This window comes from Glycine max, chromosome 9, assembly GCF_000004515.6.
Source record: "Glycine max cultivar Williams 82 chromosome 9, Glycine_max_v4.0, whole genome shotgun sequence".
Taxonomy (NCBI): domain Eukaryota; kingdom Viridiplantae; phylum Streptophyta; class Magnoliopsida; order Fabales; family Fabaceae; genus Glycine; species Glycine max.
Genome location: NC_038245.2, coordinates 3,161,463 through 3,187,382, shown reverse-complemented (window position 1 = coordinate 3,187,382; position 25,920 = coordinate 3,161,463). Strand labels below are relative to the sequence as shown.

General features: G+C 31.1%; 3 protein-coding genes, 1 non-coding gene and 2 pseudogenes across 5 annotated transcripts; 3 read left to right on the top strand and 3 right to left on the bottom strand.

Moving 5' to 3' along the window:
- The first annotated feature begins 468 nt into the window (after positions 1-468).
- Positions 469-10,745, top strand: LOC100776839 (calmodulin-binding transcription activator 5). Of its 2 annotated transcripts, XM_006586837.3 has the most exons (14): positions 469-658; positions 822-965; positions 2,340-2,465; positions 2,967-3,082; positions 4,022-4,110; positions 4,282-4,327; positions 5,172-5,295; positions 5,786-5,902; positions 5,985-6,043; positions 6,984-7,364; positions 7,712-8,409; positions 8,720-9,266; positions 9,772-10,077; positions 10,367-10,745. In XM_006586837.3, exons 2-14 carry the CDS (start codon positions 896-898, stop codon positions 10,421-10,423), a joined length of 2,736 nt encoding a protein of 911 aa, XP_006586900.1. In that variant the 5' UTR covers positions 469-658; positions 822-895; the 3' UTR covers positions 10,424-10,745. The 2 variants fall into 2 exon arrangements, with proteins under 2 accessions (XP_006586900.1, XP_040861287.1); XM_041005353.1 differs by having other exon boundaries at positions 657-965.
- Positions 10,746-11,555: 810 nt separating this feature from the next.
- LOC100804804 (GTP-binding protein SAR1A-like) lies at positions 11,556-13,356 on the bottom strand (annotated as a pseudogene).
- Positions 13,357-15,185: 1,829 nt separating this feature from the next.
- On the bottom strand, positions 15,186-17,627 carry LOC100306687 (GTP-binding protein SAR1A-like). The gene is made up of 3 exons (NM_001251814.3): positions 17,207-17,627; positions 16,967-17,098; positions 15,186-15,774 (listed from the first exon to the last, which is right to left on the bottom strand). Exons 1-3 carry the CDS (start codon positions 17,333-17,335, stop codon positions 15,454-15,456), a joined length of 582 nt encoding a protein of 193 aa, NP_001238743.2. The 5' UTR covers positions 17,336-17,627; the 3' UTR covers positions 15,186-15,453.
- Positions 16,204-16,327, bottom strand: LOC112997954 (small nucleolar RNA snoR83). Its single transcript, XR_003263003.1, has one exon. It is a non-coding gene; the product is annotated as a small nucleolar RNA snoR83 (small nucleolar RNA).
- A 6,170-nt stretch (positions 17,628-23,797) lies between the features above and the next one.
- LOC100803210 (60S ribosomal protein L29-1) lies at positions 23,798-24,522 on the top strand. Its single transcript, XM_003533149.5, has 3 exons — positions 23,798-23,856; positions 23,961-24,064; positions 24,233-24,522. The coding sequence occupies exons 2-3, from the start codon at positions 23,963-23,965 to the stop codon at positions 24,314-24,316; spliced, it is 186 nt and encodes a 61-aa protein (XP_003533197.1). The 5' UTR covers positions 23,798-23,856; positions 23,961-23,962; the 3' UTR covers positions 24,317-24,522.
- Positions 24,523-25,534: 1,012 nt separating this feature from the next.
- LOC112997957 (uncharacterized) lies at positions 25,535-25,655 on the top strand (annotated as a pseudogene).
- The last annotated feature ends 265 nt before the right edge of the window (positions 25,656-25,920 follow it).

Below are 25,920 nucleotides of genomic sequence, written 5' to 3'. Positions count from 1 at the left end.
CTTATTTTAAATAAAAACAGTTTATCAAACACATAAAAAATATAAAACTGTTTATTTTACTAAGAAAAATACTTTTTAAAAAATAAGTTTAAATAAACTCATCCAATTTATTTTCATCAAAAGATATTTAGTAGTCATTTGTTATTTTCTAAAATATTTTACATGAATTTCAATCTAAAAGTAAAACTATTAAAAAAGATAAAATAAAATAAAAAAAGTAAGGAGATGCATTAAAAAATAATTCTCATTATCATATGAATATAAAAATTTCACCCTTTTATAAGGAAATACTAAAGGAGAAAGAAATACGTGTAATATAAATTCTTAAAATTAAATAACAACTTAGGAGACCAATGGAAGATGTGAGATGTTAGTAATGTTACAGTTAAGTCTCACTGTAACTTGATGCTCCCTCTAAAATGGATGGATTATTTTATATTTACTTTTCAACTTTTTTCTCTTTACTTTCCTTTTTTCTTTCTTTCTAAAATCCATCATATCTGAGAGAAGCCAATGGCAGAACTTTAGAAACCGGGAATATTTTTCATTAAAAAAAAGAAAATAATTAGAAAATAGAAAGTGAAGAAAGAAAAAGGAACAGAGTAGCAGAGTGTCATTTTGCCGTTTCTCTTTCTTCCGATTCCAACAGACCAATCAGGTAAAATTCCTACCTTTTTTTCTCTCCGCGTATTTGATTGTTGACTTTTTTTTTTTTTTTTGTTCTCTCTTCACTTCACAACTTGTTTTCTGATTCTATATATTATGCTCTTCACTTATTGTTCTCTTTTGTTTGATCATGTCTTTGCTGACTTCTTGTTAAGGTTGTCGGTGATGCAATTGTTGTTGGTTTTGTGCTAAGAGAAGAAGCTGTTGGGAAGGTTTCTTTCGTCTTTTGATGATGATGTCACACAACTTAACGGGGCAGCTTGTGGGTGCAGAGATACATGGCTTTCACACGTTGGATGGTACTTGCATTCTTTCTCTCTTACCACTCTATTTGCTTCAACCTCAATTTTCATCAAGTTTCAATTTTGAGAAGTTCCCTCTTTTTTTTTTTTTTTGGTGGGGGGTGGGGGGTGTGATGAAGTTTGAATTTTGTTTGTAAGTTGTTTTTTTGTCTCATTTATAGCTAGTTTTTGGCTCCTAGAGATGGTTGTGTGTGAGTTTCAATGCAACCTTGGAGTGAAGAAAGAAAGTGTGGTTGGTTTGGCTGTGGATTGCTTCTCCTTGATCAAGTGTGAACTTCTCTTTGTGTTTTCTTGGAGAAAAGGAGGGAATTTGGGGTTTTGGAGATTGTTCTAGTATTGGCTGTTGTTTAAACTTGATTAAGTTCAAACACTTTTTGGGAGAACCAACTAGAAATCATTCTTTGTGAACTTTTAAATTATGGGTATTGGTACTAAGGTTAAAAAGCTGGGTATCATGACAACTGCCCAATTTTATTGTGTTGTTTCTGTATATTAGAGACTGTGTTTGGATAAAATTTCTCAATAACACTTATATAGGAGAAGCAAATAAGGGACAAAATGAATCAAACTTGTTCGTAAGTTAAAATTAACTTATGCATCTCAGTTTTTGAAGTAGTTAGATGAGAAAGGTTTTATAAACGTAGGAGTGCGTAAGTGGATTTTAACTTACGTGAGAAATTTAATTCATTTTTTTCTTCTCCTATAAGCATTTATTGAGAGGTTTATCCAAATGAGATCAAAGCACTTTTTTTTTTGTTTGTCAGCAGACTTAACAATGTTCATTTACTTTTACCATATGTTTGAAATACAGTACTGAGATCAACTAAACTGAAATTTTCTGAAGTATTGTTAATAGTTAATTCTATGTATTGTGTTTGCTATGACTATGAGTAAAATAGTTTCCTGTATTATGTATAAGATTTATTAATTGTTACTTGTTAGTATCTTAGACTGTTGTGACTGCAGAATATATTAATTTTGTGAATTCTGCAACATGTTCAAACAAAACTTTGCAACATATAGTTAGAATTTAGAAAGTTTGTGACTTTACAACGATTTGTCCCAAGACTCAGTAAACCAGGCGAGATGTCCAACTTACGTATCAATATCAACTTTTGTTAGGATGTGAAATAGTTAAAGGAAGCAAAAGATTAAAATCTCAAGATGTGAAAGTGCGGCTTTAACTTTTGGTTCAATATGGTATAGAAAATTGTACTTTTCAATGAGGGGTTTATATTTGCTATGTGTTTCTTTGCTATTTGCTTCCAACTGCAGATATTATCACTACTACCAATTGTGTGGTCAATGGTAAATGCATATTAATCATCACTGTTCATTTGTTTTTCTAAAGTAATTTCTTATGTTGCCCAGATTTGGATGTTAGTAATACTATGGAGGAAGCAAAAAGCAGATGGCTTCGTCCCAATGAGATTCATGCCATACTCTGTAATCACAAATATTTCAAGATCAATGCCAAGCCAGTAAATTTGCCCAAAAGTAATCACACACTGCTATTAGCAGCAACTTGATGTTTGTGAATTAGATAGATATGCATTGTCATATAGATCGTTTCTCATCAATTTTGTTCTTGTCTCTTTCAACTTTTATTTCTTAATTTTCATGAAACATTTTGAGTTCGTTTCTCCTGAGCATTTCATGTTTTGCGGATTGTGTTATAAAGATTATTGTAAACATGTAGATCCTGAAGTTCTTGTTGAAGCATGTCTTAACAAAAAGTAAAATACATAAAAGAAGAAAAAGTTTTATACACAAATTTATGCATTGTTCAAGTGTATATGTTATGAATATAAAGCAACATAATACCTCTGATTGATTTCTGGCATTCTTCCTTCATAGATCTATTAAATGGAATTTTAATTACAGTAATGTTTTTGCAACTAACTAACAAGTTGTTTGAAGTATTGAGAATTATATGATGCACAACAGGATTCTGATCATCTGTGCTAATGTTATATTATAATTTTGTTTGTAAAACAGGTGGTACTATTGTACTATTTGACCGCAAGATGCTTAGGAACTTCAGAAAAGATGGGCACAATTGGAAAAAGAAAACCGATGGAAAAACTGTTAAAGAAGCCCATGAACACTTAAAAGTGAGGATTTTAAATTTCGTGGGCGTTTATTTGAAATTGTGTTAGCAAGTACCCCACTGAATGTAGTTTATTGAAGATGTATCCAGGGAGTTTGAATGGTTCCTCCTATATTGAATTTGGTCTTCTAATGGTTTTGCCTACTATAGTAAAATTGGTCTTTTTTAATAGTGTCTGATGTTTTGTTGTGCCTTCCTTGATCCAATTTAATTGGACTTTCAAAATGGTTTTACTGAATCTTTGGTTGTATAGAGTGATCAATGCCGTTAGTTGATCAATCGTAGAGTGTTTTTGGCAAGATGGACTGTGAAGGGAATAAAATATTGTGACATGAATATGATGGAGTATATCAAGTGGCCTTATGAGTTTTTAGGTTAAATATTTAAATAAGCCACTAGAATTGGGTTAGTGGTGAGATGTTTAGATAGTTTTCATGAGATTATAGGTTTGAATGACCTGCCACCTTGATACTAAAATAAGTTAAATATTAAAACACTGGGAGCTTTCTAAAGCTCAGTTGTGCATTTTACTAGTTTTATTGACACCATCTTCAATTCAATGTGCTTTCTTCAATGAGCCATGAGTGGTAATTTGTTGTTGGACTTTTGGAATTGTCACATTCTGTGGATTTAGACATCATTTCTGTTAGATTTAGGAGTAATAATTAAGTAATGTGATACTTCTAGATTTATATCACACATTCTCTATACTTTGGGTTGTAAAATATTTAGTTATATTTTTATCATTCTTTCTTGGTGACATTTGAGGAATAAATTATATTTCTCTTTAATATTGTCACCTTATTACACTATATTTTTTGTTATCAGCTTCTCTTCCTACAGTTTTTGTTATATGTGATTCCAATGTTCGATTGAGTCACTAATGATGCGTGTCTAATTTTTTACATTCCTTCTGTTCATTATTTTTTCTGTCATCAATCAGGTTGGCAATGAAGAAAGGATCCACGTATATTATGCACATGGCCAGGATAAACCAACCTTTGTTCGTAGATGTTATTGGTTGCTTGATAAGTATGTTTTTCTGGACTTCAGGTTCTCAATTCCAATATATCATGCGTGTCTGTATTTGTGAACTGAGTTAGAAACAGGGGTTATACATTTCCTGCATTTTTGTTAAACAGAGAATAAAGATATGTTTGCAAATAGTAATGTGACTTACAAATGTTATGATTTTATTTTCAGGAGTCTGGAGCATATAGTCCTTGTTCATTATCGTGACACACAAGAGGTTAGAAATTGTGTTAGAATATTTTATTGATTTCTTTGTAATTGTTTCCTTTTAATTTGCTATACATATTACATAATTAGGGTAGTTAGGCTGAATATCTTTTAGATATTGTAATATTTGTTCCCCTAGTTATGGGAAACCTCTTTGATCCTTTGTACAAAATTTCTTTATGTATGATAAGGCTTGGAGACTCTCTCCCAAGCAAGTTTTTCAGTCAAAATATTGTTCTTTGTTTCTGTTTCAAGTTGGTAGCAGAGCCTACATCAACTGGGCCTGATCATTTGAGTGTGTCTGGATGCACAAAAATTGTCTATAAGAATAATGTCTCACACCAACAATGTTTTTAAATTGGTCTGGTTGGAAATTTCATTTATTCTCTGTGTGAACTACTCTGGTACTTTATTTTTTTATTTTTTATTTTTGCTTTTTAAAATTTGGGAGGGGGATAAAGTATCTTGTATACTGTTGTTTTCCAATGCAAGGCATCTGAAAAAAACTCCTCTAAAGGGAATTTGTGTCTAAAGTGAGCAAGGGGTGTTTCCATCCTTAAATTTTAATGAGTTAAAATCACACTCTAATTGGAGATATAAGGTTTGTTGGTTGGTTAAGGAGGGAAAGGTCGTGGGTTTGATCCCTCCCGCTAACAAAAAATAACAATTAACATTTGTCAATAAAAAAAAATACACTCCAATTTAAGTTAAATCAAAGGGTGGATACACCCTTAGTTAGAGGAGCTTTTCCCTGACTCCCAGTGTTGGATGTGTCATTATGCTTTACCATTTGAATTAGTTATTGAATAAAATTTGGCTTTCTAACCTTTGTTAGGTGGTGGTTTATGATACAGTTACAATTGCAAGGTTCTCCTGCTACACCTGTAAATTCAAATTCAAGTTCTGTCTCTGATTCAGCTGCATCTTGGATTCCATCAGATGACTTGGATTCTGGGGTGAACAGTGCATATGCTGTTGGTGAGAAATAACTTTAGATGATCTCAGTCTATGTTCTTACATTTCTTTGTAATACATCTTATATTCAGAAGATGTTAAGTGTTTGTTAGGAAAAAAATGGAGCAGGATAATTAGTTAAAATAATTAAATAAAAAAATATGCGCAGTGTGCATGTCTTTTTATACATTGCAAATTTTTATTCCTCCCACTCCCGCCATTTTTGTCTTAAGCCCATCTTTCCAAAGGAAACCATAAATAAGAGCCTTTTTATTAGTTGGTTATGATCTAATGATCCTATATATATGGTTTCTATTGTCGCTGTTGTCCATACTGTTGCTTTCTTTCCTTGACTAGGTATATAATATTAGGAAGTCCCACATCACCTGCCTCAGTTCTTGGGATGTAGCTTATATATCTGTTGGACAACTTCACTTAGTGCCTATTGATTTTAAGTTGAAATCTAACATATATCCTCATCCCTTTTTTCTTTTTTCTTTTTTGAGATAAACAGAGCTTAATGACAGTTTAACTGCCAAAAGTCATGAGCAGAGGCTTCATGAGATTAATACACTTGAATGGGATGACCTAGTGGTTTCAAATGCCAACACTTCTACTACATCTAATGGAGGTAACTGTTTGCACTTTAAGAGAACCCTTTGCTTGTTGGGAAAGAACCTTATTATTTTATATGTTAAATTTACTTTTGGCAGGCAATGTTCCATATTCATTTCAACAAAATCAAAGTTTACTGAATGGAAGCTTTGGCAATGTAAGATGATTGCCTTTCTTCTATTTGTGTTTTTTATTAAGCTGTGTTGTGCTTTTTCATTTATGTTTGTGGAAGGTTTTATGGGACCATTACTCCTTTGAATTTTGTTAGATGAAAAAAGAAATTTATTTGGAGAGAAAAGAAGTAAAGCACAACTATGGGGAGGGTAAGATGTTCTTTGAAATAAAAAGAGAGGAAAAAGAAAGATGAAAGAATGTGGCCTACCAATCTTTGTGTATGGGAAATGAAAACTCCCTTGAAACAGCCTTGAGCAGCATGCCAAAGAAAGGCCAATAACACTCAAAGCAAATCTAGGGGTAAAATGCAGGCATTCTTTTTCAATCAGCCATACCGACACAAGCTGCGCACAGCCAAAAACGTTTCACCCCCTTGTTGTTAGTCCATTATGAGTTTTCATTATTTTTTGGCTAATCCTTTTTAAAGTGTATGTAATACTGTCAAAAGAGACAGCTTTATATCATTTTTTTGCAAAAGGTTAAGTAGATGCTCAAGCATCCAGGATCTAGCATTGCTCATGTCTTGTCTCACTATTGAAACTATTGTTCTTCTGTTGATTATACGAAGTTATACACTGTTTTCTTTTCTTTTTATTTTTGGCACTTATTACTTGTTTTCATGGTGTTCTCTTGAGCTAAGACTTAACTCAGTTGTACCCATTTACCAAAGTCCAAGGAACTTGGTATATAATATATCTTTCACACTTATATAAGTAAAATGTAAATATATTTTATATCTCTTAAATTGGCTGAAAAATCGTTCTTATCAATAGATGAAACATAAAAGGTTATTGTTTATATTGATAAAATTTTGTATCTCTTAAATATATTTTCATGTTCTTCTGCTTCTTTCTGTCTTTCTTCTAGTGATACTTGCTTTGTGATAGCTGCTGTTGTAACCTATATAGGGCTTTTGTTACCAGGTATCCAGTGATCCTTCAGCAGAAATTCCTTCTTTTGGTAATTTAACTCAGCTAGTTTCTGGGAGCGATAGTGCTCCTTATAGTTTCCCAGAAAGTGCTGATCTTTTGAAAAGTAGTCCTTTATCTTCGGGTGGTGTTGACACCTTGGGCACTTTGGTCAACGAAGGCTTGCAAAGTCAGGACAGCTTTGGAACATGGATGAACATCATGTCGGATACACCATGTTCCATAGATGAATCAGCTCTTGAAGCAACAACTTCTTCTGTTCATGTACCATATTCATCACTGGTGGCAGATAATAAGCAATCTTCTCTGCCAGAACAAGTATTTAATCTCACTGAGGTGTCCCCTGTGTGGGCATCTTCCACCGAGAAAACAAAGGTTTCCTTTTGCTTCTCATATGTCTAATTGCTATCAATTATTTTCTGTTATAATTGTCTCCTTTAGCACAAAATGTAATATTTAGTTTCTTGGTTAAATTCTCTGCATTTTCATTCAGTCTTGGACAATATAGTATGGCTGTGGAATTTCAAAGCTTCAAACTATGAAACCTAAAACTCCATGAGGAGCACACTATCAATTCTTTTTCAGTGTAAAAAAACAAAGAGCATTTTCAGTAGGCACCATTAGCACTCTGGCTACAAGCATGATTAATTCATATGTTTGCTACCATTTTTATTTTTTTTGCAATTATAAGTAAACATTTAATGTCTCTTTACTTCTTGCAGGTCCTGGTAACTGGATATTTTCATAATAACTATCAACACCTTGCAAAGTCCAACCTACTGTGTGTCTGTGGTGATGTAAGTGTTCCTGTAGAAATTGTTCAGGTTGGAGTTTACCGGTGCTGGGTATCACCACACTCTCCTGGATTGGTCACTCTCTATTTGAGCTTTGATGGCCATAAGCCCATCAGCCAAGTTGTTAATTTTGAGTATCGTACTCCTATTTTGCATGAGCCAACTGCTTTAATAGAAGAGAAATACAACTGGGATGAGTTTCGACTTCAGATGAGGCTTGCTCATTTGCTCTTTGCTTCAGACAAGAGCCTTAACATTTTCTCAAGTAAAGTATCAACTAATGCTCTGAAAGAGGCTAGAAGATTTTCCTTCAAAACATCATATATCTCTAAAAGTTGGCAACACTTGATGAAGTCAATTGATGACAAAACAATTCCATTTTCACAAGTAAAAGATGCCTTGTTTGAAACTTCATTGAAAAACAAATTAAAGGAATGGCTTTTGGAACGAATTATCTTAGGCAGCAAGAGTACTGAATATGATGCGCAAGGGCAAGCTGCAATTCATTTGTGTGCAATGCTGGGATATAATTGGGCAATTTCCTTATTTACATGGTCGGGCTTGTCGCTGGATTTCCGTGACAAATTTGGATGGACTGCTCTTCATTGGGCAGCATATTATGGAATGTATGGTACATGGATATCCTAGCTGCAACAACATTGACCTAAAATTCATTTTCTGACTAGTTATAATTTTTTTTTAAAAAATCATTTTTTGACTTGATTTCACTGTTCATGTTCTTTTCAGTTTCCTTTTACTGTAGTGATAAACAGGCGCAATGTAATATATATGATCTTATCATGAAATTAGGCACTATATGATCTTTTCAGTTTCCATATAATACTTGTGTGCATTTTTTTCTTTTTAATCCACTAACGAGCATGAACAAACTTTTCATTGTTTATTTGATTCAAAATTTAAAATTTGTGTCTGCAGAGAGAAAATGGTTGCAACTTTGTTATCTTGTGGGGCAAGGCCAAACTTGGTCACAGATCCAACTCCTCAATATCCAGGTGGATGTACTGCTGCTGATCTTGCTTATGTGAAGGGATGTGATGGCTTAGCTGCTTACCTTTCTGAGAAGTCTCTGGTTGAGCAGTTCAATGACATGAGCTTGGCTGGAAATATCAGTGGCTCACTGGAAACTAGCTCAACTGATCCAGTAAATGCTGCGAACCTTACCGAGGACCAACTTTACCTAAAGGAGACTTTGGAAGCTTACCGTACAGCTGCCGAGGCAGCAGCACGTATTCAAGCTGCATTTAGGGAGCATTCATTTAAATTACGATATCAAGCAGTTGAAATTATGAGCCCAGAGGAAGAAGCACGTCAGATAGTAGCAGCAATGAGGATTCAACATGCCTTTCGCAACTATGAGTCAAAGAAAAAGATGGCAGCCGCTGCTCGGATTCAGCTTAGATTCCGTACATGGAAGTACCGTAGAGAATTTCTCAATATGCGGCGTCAGGCTATTAAAATTCAAGTAAGACCTACTCTTCCTGTCGGTTCTTGTTGATTGTCCTGAGTAAACATGTCATAATGAAAAATGAAGTTATTTGTTCAAGTCAATTTTTGGATGGATTGACTGTGGATTCATGTCAATTGGCACACATCTTAATGTGTTCTGTTTCACAAGTTATGAGAACATTCATGTTCATCCAAGCACTCTTAGTGACCACATATTTGAACTTGACAAGTCAACTGTTTTTCTTGTTGACTTTGAATAATTTTTACCTGTTTGAGAATAAGGAAAATTACCACAGTCATGGCAAAGAAAGGTTACCCTTAAATCATAATCTAAAATAGAACTTATACTTTTGATAGAATGTAGGTGTAGTATAATACCACTTGAATTTTGAACTTAGGAATTGACTTTCTTTCCCATCTAATCATAGCTTACTCTCTAAAGTTTAATTAAGACCAACAGCTTGACTGGATAATACAATTTACACCCTGGAAAAGATTAATGGCATATACTTTCAATGCAGGCTGCTTTCAGGGGCTTTCAAGCACGGAAGCAATATCGGAAAATCGTATGGTCTGTTGGGGTGCTTGAGAAAGTGATCCTGCGTTGGCTTTTAAAGAGAAAAGGCTTCCGTGGTCTCCAGGTTAATCCTGCCGAGGAGGAGACACAGGAAAGTGATACAATTGCAGAGGAGGATTTCTTTCGCACCAGCCGGAAACAAGCCGAAGAACGTGTTGAGAGGTCTGTCATACGTGTGCAGGCCATGTTCCGTTCTAAGAAAGCACAAGAAGAATATAGAAGGATGAAGCTGACACATAATCAAGCAATGGTGAGTAACACATGCAAATGTCAAATGTCTCATGTTTTTATTTTATTTCATTGGCTTAAAATAAGTTTTTAGCCCCTCAAATTTGAGACATTTTTGCTTTTGGTCCTCTGATTAAAAAACTGCCCTTTTTAGTCCCTCAAATTCATAAAATGTTGTTTCTAGCCTCTCAACTTCACTTTGGGGGACTAAAAAGACAAACCAAACTTACCCCAAATTTGACGAACTAGAAACATGTTTAAGCCTATTTCATTTCACATGTTTGTTTACTTTGTTGAACTGCTTTATGCAGCTGGATGAATTAGAAGAATTCCTAAATTCTGAAGATGACATGTTACCCAAGACATAGCTTGGTGCCTTTTCCAAAACAAGGTTTCCCCATATTTGGGATGTAGCCAACTCCTGTGACAAACTAGTGTGTAGTGATAGCTTGGTGTCTTCTTTTATATAGGAAGCAGATCCTGTAAATTACCTAGTGTAGATTTTGAACCCATGACCCTTTCATATTGCTTTAATGTCTTGAATGGGTCGTCCGTGTGTAATTAAGCTTCCCTATGAGGGATGCTTCTAATGCAAGATCAAGTTTGTAACTTTGTTTTTGGTGAAAAATCAAGTTTGTAACTTAAATAACAAGCCTTCTTAGATTTGAATTGACATAATTGTTGTTGGAACTCTTCTATGTAATAAATTAAGAGTCCATTATATGATGATTGTTGGGTTTATATTTTATATATTGACTAAAACAAATTTCGGATTGGTCTCTCTGAGACTTGGGAGTGTAATTTAGAAGATCAATTGCAATAATAACTAAGCTAATGTTATTCTCACGCTCCTTTTCGTTTTTCTCACACCTAAACTTCTTTTTTTTTCATTCTTTTTAACAAAAATACATTTTGTAGTAGTATTATAAGAAGTCACCCCCCCCCCCCCCCCTACTTTCATTTATAACAATGGGAACTTTCCATTGTGTATAATGTATTGTATTATGATACGCAACAAAAAAAATTATTGTGTACTTTGTTTTTTTTATGATTAAAAATAATTTTTTAACTAGTTGATTAATTTAAAATAAAATATTAATTAATTTAGTTGATTTTGGCACTTGAATTTTATTTGTTTTAAATAAGTGGAGAAAAGTGAACATACTGAAATGAAATAAATTTAACATGACATGAAAATATTACTCAAATGTTCAGGTTATAATAGTGAGACCATACTTCATTAGTTCTGCAATTTTAGTAACCAATCTAGACTGCAAAGGAAAAAACATAAAAATAGAAGCAGACAAACCACTACAGAAGTTTCCAAATTGCATTGCCAGCAACGTTTAAAATGTACAAAGCCTTTTATCGATTAATAAATAACAAAGCCTTTTAACGTTTAAAAATAACAATTAATAAATAACATTTGTGGATTAAAAAAACAAAGCCTTGTATTGAGATTGCATGAGCATGATGACAATCAATCAACAAGTATTTTCCCTATTTGATGAACTGAGACAGCCAGTTAAAGCCTTCACCATACCCCATCTTGCGGGCAATACTGCACATGAACACTTCTAGAGGCCTAATATTGGAGTCCTCCAGATTCACCTGTAGTGAAGTTGGTGAGGCCCATATGATACCTTAACTCCTCCTCTGATGCTGCATCAAGTACATCGATCTTGTTTCCTAGTAGAAGGAAAGGTACATTTGCCAATGACTCATTAGAAAGAAGAGCATTTAGCTCCTTTTTTTATTCTGGGAATCTCCCCTTGTCATATGCATCTACCAAGTGCAAATTAGGAGAAATTTTCTTGTGTATAGTACGAGAAAACAACATTCAGTTCACTGTCCAAGGCAAAATGAATGCAAAAGTAACGATTTTGATTCGTTTACTTTTGGTCTCACCAACCTTTTCCCAAACATGCATATGTTGTTTGAGTTAAAATATTAATTATGTAATAAAGTTTAGAGTAAAATTCAAGCATGTTGAACTAAATATGTAGTTAGTGTCAATTAATTATTAGAATTTTATTATGAGGCCTAATTTGTTCAAAACTTCTTGGGGTACTCTAAGACTGACAGTTTATGCCATCTTCATGAAATTAGTAACGCAGCTAAGTTATTCAAAGAAAAATCAATAAATTTGAGAGAGATTAAAAAATACATAATACACCTTTCACATTACAGATCAAACCAATAAAAAAATTTCCTATCTTCCTTCGAAGCTTGAACGACTGTTAATGCTAACACTTAACATATACACTACATCACACCCCCCACAACCACAATCATTATCATTATTAAAATAAAAATAAGTATATGAGTTAAAGGTATATAATTATAAGCATGAAACAAAAAATGTAGCAGAAACAAACCTGAGCAAAATAGTCCTTCCAAACTCTGCGAGCAATCTGGTGGCCACCCAAATCGAAAGCCTTGAATTTAATCTTCCCCATACTCAACTCCTCCGAAGTTGGGAATTGAGTGGGTTGATGCTGTGAACTAGTCTCTGCAAAATTTCAACCTCTCAAGGTCATCTTCAATTAACTAATAAATATATGAATTTAAGTATAACAATTTATAATTTATACTTAATACTTTTATGCAATCGCAGATAATAAGATAACTTTGATGGTTTTTATATCAACTATTTTAGAAGTTATATTTAGAATAATTTCTGAATATCAATTTTTTTATAAAAAAAAAATGCATGGAAATAAACTCTACGTATACATGAGTAGAAATTTTATTTTAAAGTTTAGTAAAATAAATTTGGCTAAAATATTCTTTTTCTTTCATCTTATTTTTCTTTTAATTTTAGTTTAATTCCTTAAGTTTAAATTTTTTTACTTTAATCTCTTAAAGTATATTTGTTACTTGTTAGACTAAGTTAGTTCTTCAAAAAAATAAAAAAAAATAGTTCTTCTATCGGTTTATTATACTAGTTTGATCAACTTAATAATACATAACAAAATATAAGAGATATCACATTGTTTATCACGTTAGGTGCAGCAAAATTAACAGAAACTTATACACTCTCAAATACTAAAATTGAACCTTTTAAAATTAAACTAAAACTAGAAAATAAAACGTGAAAACGAAAATGTATTTTAACCCATTAATTTTGAAGCAGAGAACAAAATTGAAAGTTGAAACAAAAGACCTCATCTTTGAGCATGTAAAGCAAAGTGGTCTTGCCAGAGTTATCTAAACCAAGGAACAAGATCTTAGCCTCCTTTTGTGACAGACCCAGGGATTCCAGAATTCCCTACAACTAATCAACAAGAAACATTTCTTTTTTCTTTTTCTCCGAAACACTGGTGATCGAGATTATGAAAACATCAACTGAAACAATAACAAAAATCAACCGACACATCGAGAAAAAGAAAAAGAATGTGCGGGCTTTTATATTGACAGTGAATGCTTCCCATGGAAGGTAACGTGAGAATAAATTTAAACATTAATAAAGACTCCTGTTATTGATAAGATCTTATAAGATACCATAGGAGAGAATGATAAGAATACAATAAGCTAACAGCTCAATAAATTCTAATCATATCTAAATCAAATGTTTGTTGCACACTAAATAACAAAGACAAAGGTAGAATATAAAGTTCAAATGATAAAATTATTATTTCATTAAACCTACCTATAATTTTTTTAAAATAACTTTTAATTTATCTTTTTTACAAACTGTGAAAATTATAATAAAAATAGATAATTTTAACTAAATTGTACAAAATCATATTTTATTTTTGTAATTATTTTTCTAAAAATTATAAACAAACTATATAAGCATTCTAAAATAGCCCATTAGTTCAACATAATTAAAAAGAAAAATATTTCAATTTAAAAACATTAAATATTTGTTTTCTTAAAGCTGCATTTTCAAAAACTAATTTTAGATTTGGAAATCATAAATAAATTTCTGCAAAATCATCATAGTTCATGTCCCATCATATGCAAAATTGCTCCATATGGCTAACACTATTGAAATGGGATCACAAAATCGAAGAAAATGAGTGTTGAGTGTTGTTACCGAGTGTGTCTTTGATTGGCTGATACGCGTCATTGGGTTTGACATGGAAATAGGGAAGAATGCTGTTATAATAACAATTGAGGTGTAGAAAAGAACACAGTCAAACACAGAATCGATGGAGACAAAACAAAAAATAATACGTTACTTTTGAAAGTTGTTTTCATTGTCCAACAACTCTATAGCTTTTTTTAGATCTCTATATAGTATATACATATACAGCTAGAAAAAAATGTTATCTTCGAGGGTAAACAATGAATATTTCTACACCTTTGGAATGAGTTTGTGAAAAAAATATTTTTACAATTTTTAATTTAAAGACATAAATACTATGAAAGTTATCATTCTATTTGTTTTCTATTTTGCATTGGAAAGTTGTTTTCATTTGTCCAACAACTTAAGAAACAAAAAAAAAAATGTTGACTAAAAATAGTTATCTTGGAGGGTAATCAATGAATAATTATACACCTTCAAAATCAGTTGGTGAAAAAAAAAATATTTTTAATTTAAAAATATTTGAATATTAAATTTTTTTTCATTATACTTCTTTTCCATTTAAACTTTTTATCGCATAAATAAATTTATGTTAAGGAAAAATAGTAAATATTTTTTATTGAATTTTTATTTATAATAAGTATAAAAAATAATTTATATAATTTATTTATTTACGTTAACTCTATTTTACTCATTAAAATAAGAAAAGATAAACTTAAATTTTGTATTTGTCTTTGGATTAATTCGAGATGAGATAAAAAAAGAGAGAGAGAGAGAGAGAAACTAAGGTGTATAACTTAATTTTTAAAATTACTTTAGTTAGTTTTTATTGCAAAAGCTACTTTTCTCCTTTTATTTTATAAAAAATAAAGTCCTTAAATTTTTTGAGAACTTTTCTCCAAATGTGTATAGTTTAACTTTTGAAAATGATAGACCATTGTAAGAACTTTATCTCCTTTAATAGGTCCACCCAGATCATCTTAAATTAGTCAGGCCCCAATATTACCCAGTCTTATTTGTAACAAACATAATCAGGTCAAGCTAGAAAAATAAGAGAAAACTCTCAGCTACCGTGCACATGTAACAGGGAAGAAATTGGACTAACATTCTTCCAGATTTATTAGAGTTCCTGCCATGTCATACCATCCTACAAGGCTACAACAGAATTCAGTATTTTAAAGGAGAACATTCCCCCAAAAAAATCTTTGAAGATACAAATTTTATCATGTAATATCACTGCAGTTGTATCAAATAATCCAATAAAAAATCATCAAAAGCAAAAACAAAGGTAAATTATCTTCTGATGTAACTGCAGACAGTGCTAGTTGACAAGAGAAAGGGGAACTAAGAATGAATAAGGACTCTCTACTTGATGTATTGGGAAAGCCACTGGAAGCCTTCACCATACCCCATCTTGCGCACAATGCTGCACATGAACACTTCAAGGGGTCGAAGGTTGGAGTCTGTGAGGTTAATCTTTCCTTTGCCTGTGGTGAAATTGGTCAGGCCTAGATGATATCGTAGCTCGTCTTCTGAAGCTGCGTAAGGGATGTCAATCTTGTTGCCTAGCACAAGAAATGGAACATTTGCCAAGGATTCATCAGAAAGCAAGGCATCGAGCTCCTTCTTAGATTCCGCGAACCTCTCTTTATCGAAGGCGTCAACCAGGTACACGACAGCATCCACCTGGAAAGACAACATGGGTGAGAATTCCAAGTATCAACAACACTAAGCATCATCATCAGAGTCATTGCAGCTTGGGCAATGATAAGTGGAAAACTTACTGCTGCTAAACAAACCAACAACGTTTAAGAAGTTATAGTGGAAAAATGTGTCAAACATATAGAGGAATTGGTGAATAGAAAGGTGATGCATCCATATAATAAGCAACAAAGACCAAACTAAGTTAACTTCAAATTTTAGTTTCAAGATACATCTCCCTGAAGGTGAAAGAATGCATCAATTTGCAATTGTGTCTTGAGTCTTAACTGTCATCTAATGCTTAAAAAGAATGATTCAATTCATTAGAAACTCTAATAATTATACTAGTACACAGATGTAGCCATCGGTTATTTGTTCCTTCCCACCCTTTCTCACTCATAAGGGGGAAACAGGATATGTTTGGAAATCAACTAGTAAACACCTCCAGAAAGATTTAAAGAGGTGCTATCAGCGAAACTTCCACTTTCAATATTTGCCTCCCATGAATCAGATAAATACAAAGAGCTTCATCAGGGATCATGAAGGCATAACTTTCGGATCGGCAGGCACTTACCAAAAACCAAGCTGATAGTTGAGTTATACTAGATTATTAACCAGAACAAAAGAGTGAATCAGAAAAAAAAGTTACAAAAGCCAGAAAACCCAAAATATAAATGTTGAGAACGGTCAAATATTCACAGAAGCAGCAACAATACATCAACAAAAATCACAGTAACAAACACCTCATCAGAAAATCTGGCACTCCATGATGAACAAGATAGCATGGAAGTAAAGGTGCTGAATTTATAGGGTCAGTGAAGAAGTCATAAGCCATAACCAACCAATATATTAGAACCATTATTTCAAAAACACCATACCAATTAAATAAAACCCAACAAAGTTAAGCTCCTAAAGGCACTACAAATACAACAACAACCAAGTTAAGAACATGTTTGTTGCATCACAGCCTTGTCAAAAGCAATTGAGCCAACAATGAAACATTACAAAGCCCAAAAAACCTATGACCAACTGGGAGTACCTAAAATGAAACAAACCCCACTTTCACAAACTCCAAAATCACACAAACCATAGCACACAACCACCGAATAAACATAAAAAAATCGTCAAGCAGCAACAGAAAAATCAAAGAGGGGGAAGCAAAATACTAATAACCAACCTTGGCATAATAGTCTTTCCAGACCCTGCGAGCAACTTGATGGCCCCCCAAATCGAAAGCCTTAAACTTGATCTTCCCAATGCTCAATTCCTCCGAAGTGGGGTGCTGCGTCGGCTGGTGCTGAACTAATCTCTGCAACCAAATTTCAAAAATTCAATTTTTTTTTCTTTTAAGAAAATCAATTTTTTTCAAAAATTGAAAAAAAAAATGAGAAGGGTAAGAGAGAGAGGGAAAGGTAACCTCGTCTTTGAGCATGTGAAGGAGGGTGGTTTTGCCGGCATTATCGAGACCAAGGAAGAGAATTTTGGCTTCTTTCTGCCAGAGACCGAGGGAAGCGAGAATGCCATAGAACCAGTCAAAGAGGAACATGTTGTGTTGTGTTGAGGGAGAAACAACAGAAAGTCGTAGATTGGAGGAATGAATGATTACGAATGAGAATTGATAAGAGAAAGAAGCAGATCCTAGAGAGAGAGATCCTAGATCACGTGTCTGCGCATGTGGTGGGAATGCACTAATATTATGAAGCTCTGTTTTTTCTTTCTTTCTTTCTTTCTTTTATCAGTTTATTGTTTTAATTTTCTAACCCTTTCTTTCTTTCTTTTTTTATCAGTTTATTGTTTTAATTTTCTAACCCTTCCTTTCTTTCGCTTTCAAATGAAGCATGGGACTCGAGGACAAGGTAAGGTGGGTAGGTGGTGACTGGCCATGTGTGGTGAGTAGTTGTGATTTTGATTTAAGGGCCTTATTTATGTTCTACCAAGAACAGAGGCTTATTTATGTTTTTTTCTTGGATTTATATTTTGTCATTGGACACAAGTTATAATTTTTTTTTTATGTCTAGTTGTTTATATCAGGAGTTTAGGAATGGTGAAACCTAGGATGATGATATCTTGTTAGTTTGTTTTTATAATTTTTTTCTTTATTTTATTAATTACTTTTTAAATTTAAGTAAGATTTATAAACAAAATAAATTAGAGAAAATAATAAATATTTTGATAATTGATCATGAATATTTTATTTTATCATAGGTTAATTTAATTAATAATTTTTTTTTTCTGAATTGGAGTGGGGAAAACACCCCACAACCAGAAAACTTTATTAACACCCATAGTGGTTATTCAACCAACTTACATCATGCATCAAAGCATGTAAGCGAAATAAGGAACAAAAATAAAAGAAGTGTCACCACAACATGATGAAACAACAAAACTAACAAAGACATTAGCTACTCCATTTGCATCTATGCCTACATGAGCAACACTGAAAAAGGTCCAGGTCCTCCAATCTCCACTGAATTTCTTCCACCAGATGGTAACAAGGATTGTCCCGCATGCAAACACCATTTATCAGCTCAATTGTGGCAAGTGAGTATGTCTCCACCATAAGCTTAGTAAATCCATGACTTTGGGCATGTATCAGACCATGGACAATTGCCCACACTTCCGCCATTTCCACATAAAGAAATTGCAGCCCATTTGCCAAAGTCTCCATGAATCTCCATTAATAAATCTTGGAATCATTTGAAAAAATTAAATAAGTTAATGTACTTGAAAAAATTGTAATTAAATATATGAACTTAAAAATTATTTGTAATTAGGTACTCTTGTATATTTTACACTTTATTTTTAAAGATTTTAGAAAGATTAAAATAAAGAGTGCATAATAGTCCTACCTAAATTTTCTTCGGTAAAGATATTTATTGTTTAGGGGAAAAAAATAAAGAGTGAAATGGAAAGAAAATAATATTGTCAAAATTGATTATTACTAAATGTTGTCTCGACTTAAGTTTGTCATTATAAACTTAATTTTTTTAACTTATTTTACCCAAAAACATTTAAGGTGTTGTCATTGTCATATTTAATTTTGGTTAAATTCTTTGTTAAATCCACCTTTGATCGAGTTGAAATCTTTTCTTTATTTATCATGAACTTATCTCTAAAAGAAATCATTTAGGTTTGATTGTTGTCATCACCATTAGGAGGTTGTTGTCTAAGCCAACCAAGATACTTCTAGAGAGAATGAAACTCCATTGGTTATCCATTTCAACAAACACACTTTAGTTTTATGCTTTATTAGTAGCTTTTGAATTAATGCAATTTATAATCACTATTATCAATCATTTTATTATGCTACATTAGTGATCAAATGAACCATCATTTGCAAGATCACATTTATTCAATTTTGAAAGTATAAAAAAGGTGAAAATCACCCATTTATAAAATTATAGGAACTTTTTTTATAGTCAATGGTTACATAAACCAAAAAACAACCTAAAATCAAATCATATCTTTTAAAAATTTATAGTTATGGTTGAACCATTTCATGGGCCATTTATTAATGAGCCTCATTACATGTAATGTATAAACGTCCAAAAGGCTTCATCTTAAGCAAAGATCGTTACATAAACGTCAAAAGACTTCATCATAATCAAAGGTCGTACATATAATGTCACCCTTTCTCCTAACCGTTTATTCATTATGAATTATGAAACATTTTCCCCTAATAATTTAGATTAAAGTGATAGTTATTCAATAATTTAAAATTTTAATTAACTTAATCACATTAGAGCCATTTAGGATATAAGATAATAGTTTGGAAACAAAATTAGTGATTTATTCATAAAACTAATATAACATTGAATTTCAAATAAAAGATAAAATAACATCGTAATAAAATAAAATGAAATGTTGTAATACAAAATAAATATTATGATAATTAAATAAATTATAACATTTCATTCATATAATAATTTCAATGAATTTAGTTTTAAAATTATTAAATTATTATATTAATTCTTAAAACTATCTCAAATGATGATTATTTTATCCTTAAAATTATAAAAATAAAAATTAAAAGTGAAAAATATTTAATAAATTAAAAATTTAAAATAATACTTTTGTTTATAATTTTAAAGAGTAAATTAATCATTTTTCGATTGATTTTGGAAATGTCCATAAAGTAATAAGAAGAAATTACCAAAAAAAGAATTATCAAGAATAATGTTTGTCTTTACCACGCACTATAATTATAAAATTTTATTGGTTATCCATTTCAACAAACACTTTTTTTAAGCTTTATCATGAATTAACTCATTTTATAATCACTATTATCAATGATTTTATTATATTCTATTAGTGATTAAATGAATCATTTGTGTTAAGACCACATTTATTTAATTTTGAAAGTATAAAAAAAATCAAAATATCCATTTATAAAATCATAGGAACATAATACATAAACCAAATAGCAACCTAAAATCAAGCCATATTGTTTTATTTAAAAAAAATATTGTAATAACCCGTATCTTTGTCTTTGATTTACAATCTATAAATTCTTATATTATTAGAATTTTTAGTATATTTGTAATGTCTTTTTTATTATATATATATATATATATATATATATATATATATATATATATATATATATCTATAGGTATATGCTAAATAAATTAAATTAAAAACAAACACATTTGAAGTATATTGTTATACTAAAATAAAAACTTTTAAAACATATATTTGTACTAAAAAAATAATTTTGAATTTTTTATTTATACTAAAATTATATTAAAATATTTTTTTACTTACTGAATTACAATGAGTTGAAAAATACCCATAGTCTGTCCCATGAAAAAAACAAATATAAATTGGTCATAGCTACCTTCAAATCATATGACAAGTTATAATAGCAGAATTTGTCACACAATTATGTATTTTTCAATAAAAATTTATGTATTTTAACATATAAATCAATCAAATCAACATTATTGTTGAAGATGCATCCCTTTATCATTTTTCTTTCCTTGGTCTTTTTTGTTTTCTAATTTTGTTTGAATTAAAAATAGATGCAATAATTTAGATGTTTGCGTATAAGAGTGATTGTGAAATTATGCTTAATTAGAAAATACTATAAATTTTTTTTTTAATTTTTGAATATCATAATTGTCTTAAAATTATTTTATATGTATAAAATTATTATGTGAGCAATTGTTTTTTTATTACTTGCATATGTTAATGAACAATTGATTTATTAATAATAAGTATAATACATATGCAGTAATAAAAATTATAATACATTGTATAATTATTATAAATAATTGCTAATCATTTTCATTATTATAAGTTTATAACTAACGAAAATACAAACGCTGTCGCGCTTGTATATTCACATTTCTATTTCTCTATATACATAATAAATATATTATATATTATAAATTTATCTTATCATACAGTAATTAACATGTATTAAATTAAAATTAGAAGTATTCAAGTTAATGCATGATAATTAATAAAACTTTATCCCAACAATTTTATCTCAACAATTTTATTTTATTTTATCATAGTTTTAACTAATAATTAACATTTTATTATTGAATTTCAAACAAAACAATTAGCTCACATAAGGAAATTACAAATTTATAATATAAGAATCAAATTTTATACCCAATAATTTTATCATCCCTTCAAACATTTAATGTTTTCTCAACTCCATTCTTTAACTTTTCTTCTTCTTTACATGACTAAAATACTATTTTTTAAAGCTTCTAAAACCATTAGAGATAACGAAACTTATTTCATCTGGTATGTATATATTCTGAAGAGTGTTTTTTTAACGAACACAAGTATCAATAGATATATAACACAATCTAAAATATGTGTAAAAAAATACCAAAAAACATCAACACAACTTGGAATAATACAAAAAAAATGAAGGATAAAAAGAAATTAAAAAAAGTAGCCACACATTTTCATTACTCTAAGTTGTTGAGCAAATGGTTATCTAAAGCAACTTCATCAGGTGTTGAACGCAAACCTTAAACTTTCTTTCCTGATTGTTGGTAACTTCATCAGTAAATGTTAGACTCAAATTTTAAATATAATTATATAATTAATTGGTATACAATTGCTATAGGTTTGGGGTTCAATTCATGTATAATTATGTATATGACTTCTAAAAGTAAACATTCCATACTTAAGTTCTATCTTATACTATTTATTGGCCTTGTATGATGTAAATATGTGATTAAAAGAATAAAAACAAAAAATCAGCTAAAAAAATCACGGTACCATTCTGCCAAACCAACACAATAACACATCATTATAACTAGAAATTGATCAATAAATTTGGAAATAAAATCCTCTCCTGTGACTGGAAATTACAATAATAGAAAAAATAACTTCAATAAAAAAAATTCTGATAGAAACTTACCTTGCATTAGGAAAATTTCAATGACAGGAAAATTATTGATATACATTCAAGCTAAGAATTATAACACCTGATACCAAAAAATACCATAACCAAACCAACTCATACAAACAAATAAGATGCAAAAAAAGTTAGGTAGTAAAACTTAAGGCTTTGAAAAGAGTCAATCCATAATTTTCTAGCCTTTCTTCCACAGTTGCATCTTGTTCATTGCTATATCTTTCCTGAAAAATCCAAGTAAAAATACTCACAACAAAAACTAAATTAATTAAATTAAAAACTCACCACAAAAAATAGATAGAATACCAGTGCTGATGATAATGACAGTCTCCAATCACGTATACCACATGAGAGATACAAATTAAAGCAAGAAAGTCATGCAAAACAACAGTTAAAAACATATTATTGATCGACTTTTGATTCAAGCGTTGAAAAATTGAAGCCCCACATCCTATTGTGCAGTTATATTTGAAGGTATTGCTGTTTTGCAGGGTTTTATATGTATTGTTATTTTTTCTGGGTAAATATATTGTTATTGATGGATTGATTAATGGACTCAAAAAATTGAAAAGGGAAAAACTGAGATAAAAGGAGATTACATGGGATCATGGGTTGGGTTACTAAATTGAAATTTTAAAACCTTTATGTTTATATTGTTTTTTCCATTTTATCCTTTAACTAAGTACATGAATTTATTTATGAAGATAAGTTTTGAAGAATAAAATAGTCTATAAAAAAATGAAGAACAAATTATAGATGTACTCTCTTTATTTATTGTTATAGATTATAAATGTTTTTTTTACAACAATTATTATAATGATTTCTAGCAAGCTAAAAGAAATAACAAAAATAAAATATATAAAGAAGGTAGAAGAAATAAAAAAAATATTATGCACTAAAATTTTCAAAACCAAGCATACTTTTGAAAATTAGTTAGAGATTAGAGAGAGATAAAGAGAGAAATTAACATGAATTAGTGATTAAAAATTAAGTACTTGTAAATCTGATATAGTAAACAAAAATCAAGTCATCTGTTATATATTAAATTATATTAAAACTGATTTGCATGTAAACAATTTTAGAATATACAATAATGTTACTATAATGATGACAAGGTTTAACAGATATGGATCGAGTGGGATGAAAAGAAAGACAACCTAAAAAAGAAAATGGGAACTTGAGAGAGTAAAAATAATGATGAAGGCAGTTAAAGATGATCAAAAGAATAATTTATGAAGAGTTTAAAAGACAATTTAGTCTAAGCAAATATGTACGCAAAATCTTTGTATTTCCTTTATATACGGTCATAAATTACAATTAAAAAAATCTGATTGAAATCAATTATTATAATTACATTATAATTATTATATATAAATTTTATGTTTTTTTAATATAAATTAATTTTCTTTCTAAAACGTAATTCAAATAAATTTATTATTTAGAGTTCTTGAAAATGTCCCATATAAATATTTCTTTTGAAAAATATTTTCATATATATATATATATATATATAATTTTTAATTATTATGTTTGGACTATTTCGTGGGCTGTTCATTTATGGGCCTCTCGGTTACATGTAGTACAGAAACATCCAAAACTCTTGGTCTCAATCAAAGGTGGTATATAAAATGACACCCACAAAAAAAACCCTAGCTGGTCGCAACTGCACTTTCACTTTTGCTTTGGTTCGTTTCTTCAATTTCTGTGACAAAAAATTCTTCTAATTTTGTGCTTTTTTTCTGTTCTTCTCTTCCCATCGTCTTTTAATTTTTGTGCCACTTGATTGCAGAGATGGCAAAGTCGAAGAATCACACAGCACACAATCAGTCCTACAAGGCCCACAAAAACGGCATCAAGAAACCCAAGAGGCATCGCCACACTTCCACCAAAGGGGTAGTCTCTCTCTCTCTCTCTCTCTCTCTCTCTCTCTCTCTCTCTTTTATGTTTTTGGGTTCTCTTTTACTCTGATACATATGTTTATTTATTTTCGGGTAATTTAATTATGCTTTTTTTAACAAAATAAATAAATTTATGCGTTTGTGTTGTTGGCAATTGGTGTAGATGGATCCCAAGTTTCTGAGGAATCAGAGGTACGCGAGGAAGCACAACAAGAAGAGTGGTGAAACAGCCACCGAGGAAGAGTGAAATGGCACTTTCTAACGGAACCATTAGGGTTTTTTTATGCTCATTTTTTTGGTTAAACTTTGTTTGAAATCAACGTTCAGCAGTATAATTAATTTGTTTACAGAGAATGCAGTACTTTTATAGCAATTTTCCTGGTTTCTACTGAAAACCCTTCAATTACTTTTTATCATCAATGGAATGTTAATGTGTTTTGTGTTTTTTAGTCATTGCTAATTGCCTATGGCTATGCTCATGTGTGGGAATTGGATCTCGACTTTGCTGTTTTTAGTGCTGGAAAGAGAAAAAGGAGTTAGCTTTTGCTCTTAATGTTTAGCTTAGCACTACATCATCATGCTTTTGGTTCTAGTTTTAATTGGGAAGAATCTTGGATTTTCGTATCTTTTTTTTTTGGATGGGCAAAATGTTAATTGTTAGAATGCTAGTAGAAGGGATTTGAATCCTCAATCTCGCCCTTTCCTTGTCCCTTCAACCACCAAGCCAACCTTTCTCTTGGTTTTTTATATCTTGACATAGATCTAAAAGAGAAAAAACTGAACGGCCCTGGCTGATTTTAGGGTGTGTTTGGAAATCTTTTTTTATCCATGTCAAATGGATGTTTTACACTTCCAATGCGTAAACATAGAAACAAGGTGAATGTTGGATTGGTGATGAATAATATCCAAACACATTTGTCTTTCATAAAGAAGTGTGTTTGCAATTTTTGCTGACAGAAGTAAGCGAATAGATCTTATGTTTACCTATCAAATTGGCAGTTATGATCTTTGAATGGATGTATTTAGGGTTACTTTTGACAATCTCCCTCCTCTGCCCGAACTTATTAGTTACAGTTTAGATTTAGAGGATATAATGTGAATCAGATCCCTTTCCTAGCAACTGATAAAAAAAAACAAAGCCATTTCCTAGCATATTATAGGTAGATAGGTCAAACGAAGGCTTGTACCACTTGTGTGTGGTTTATTGTGGATATACACTTATAGACCCTCAAACTCATCTCACCCACGGCCATATGGTGCACCTTCACTACAGTTTTTTTCTTCTTTTACCCACTAACTCCTTTTTTGTTTTTTTGTCATGCACCAGAAAAGAAAAACTTGCTGCTCTCTTATGTTGGGGTGATTTCCAGTGGAGGCCACCCTCCCCTGCAGTTTTTTTAATTTATTTTTACATTTTTTAATTCGGGCTCTTCTATTGTTCTTTTTAAAATTTTAATATGAGCAAGGGCTGTGATGACTGAGAACATTCCTCGATTCTGATAAGGACCAAATCAAGTTGTTTGGTCTGTGATGACAAATCAAGTTGTTTGGTCTGTGATGACAATGTTTGTGCGTGTCTGAGCCTCTAACATCTCCTTTCAACTTATGTTTAACTGTTAGAACTTAGAACTCATTGCACATCTTTGCTATAAACGATTTAAGCTCATTTATTTCTTGAATGTTTTTTTTCTGATATGCATTGTAAGCTGATTGATACAGTGCATCCCTTCTACAAGAAGACAATTGAAAAACAAATTAAAAAAGAATTTGACAAATCCAGTAACTCTTGAAAAAACATCTGCTATAAATGATTGTGAAGGATTTAGAACTGCGTTCCAAACACATCATCTG

Excerpts from the sequence above, each read along its gene's own strand:
- LOC100306687 (NM_001251814.3), bottom strand. The coding sequence starts at position 17,335 with ATGTTCCTCTTTGACTGGTTCTATGGCATTCTCGCTTCCCTCGGTCTC. Across the intron at positions 17,099-17,206 it reads TTCACATGCTCAAAGACGAG|AGATTAGTTCAGCACCAGCC; the intron begins GTTACCTTTCCC and ends ATTTGGTTGCAG. Across the intron at positions 15,775-16,966 it reads GGAAAGACTATTATGCCAAG|GTGGATGCTGTCGTGTACCT; the intron begins GTTGGTTATTAG and ends TTGTCTTTCCAG.
- LOC100776839 (XM_006586837.3), top strand. The coding sequence starts at position 896 with ATGATGATGTCACACAACTTAACGGGGCAGCTTGTGGGTGCAGAGATA. Across the intron at positions 966-2,339 it reads TGGCTTTCACACGTTGGATG|ATTTGGATGTTAGTAATACT; the intron begins GTACTTGCATTC and ends TATGTTGCCCAG. Across the intron at positions 8,410-8,719 it reads TGGGCAGCATATTATGGAAT|AGAGAAAATGGTTGCAACTT; the intron begins GTATGGTACATG and ends TTGTGTCTGCAG.
- LOC100803210 (XM_003533149.5), top strand. The coding sequence starts at position 23,963 with ATGGCAAAGTCGAAGAATCACACAGCACACAATCAGTCCTACAAGGCC. Across the intron at positions 24,065-24,232 it reads GCCACACTTCCACCAAAGGG|ATGGATCCCAAGTTTCTGAG; the intron begins GTAGTCTCTCTC and ends CAATTGGTGTAG.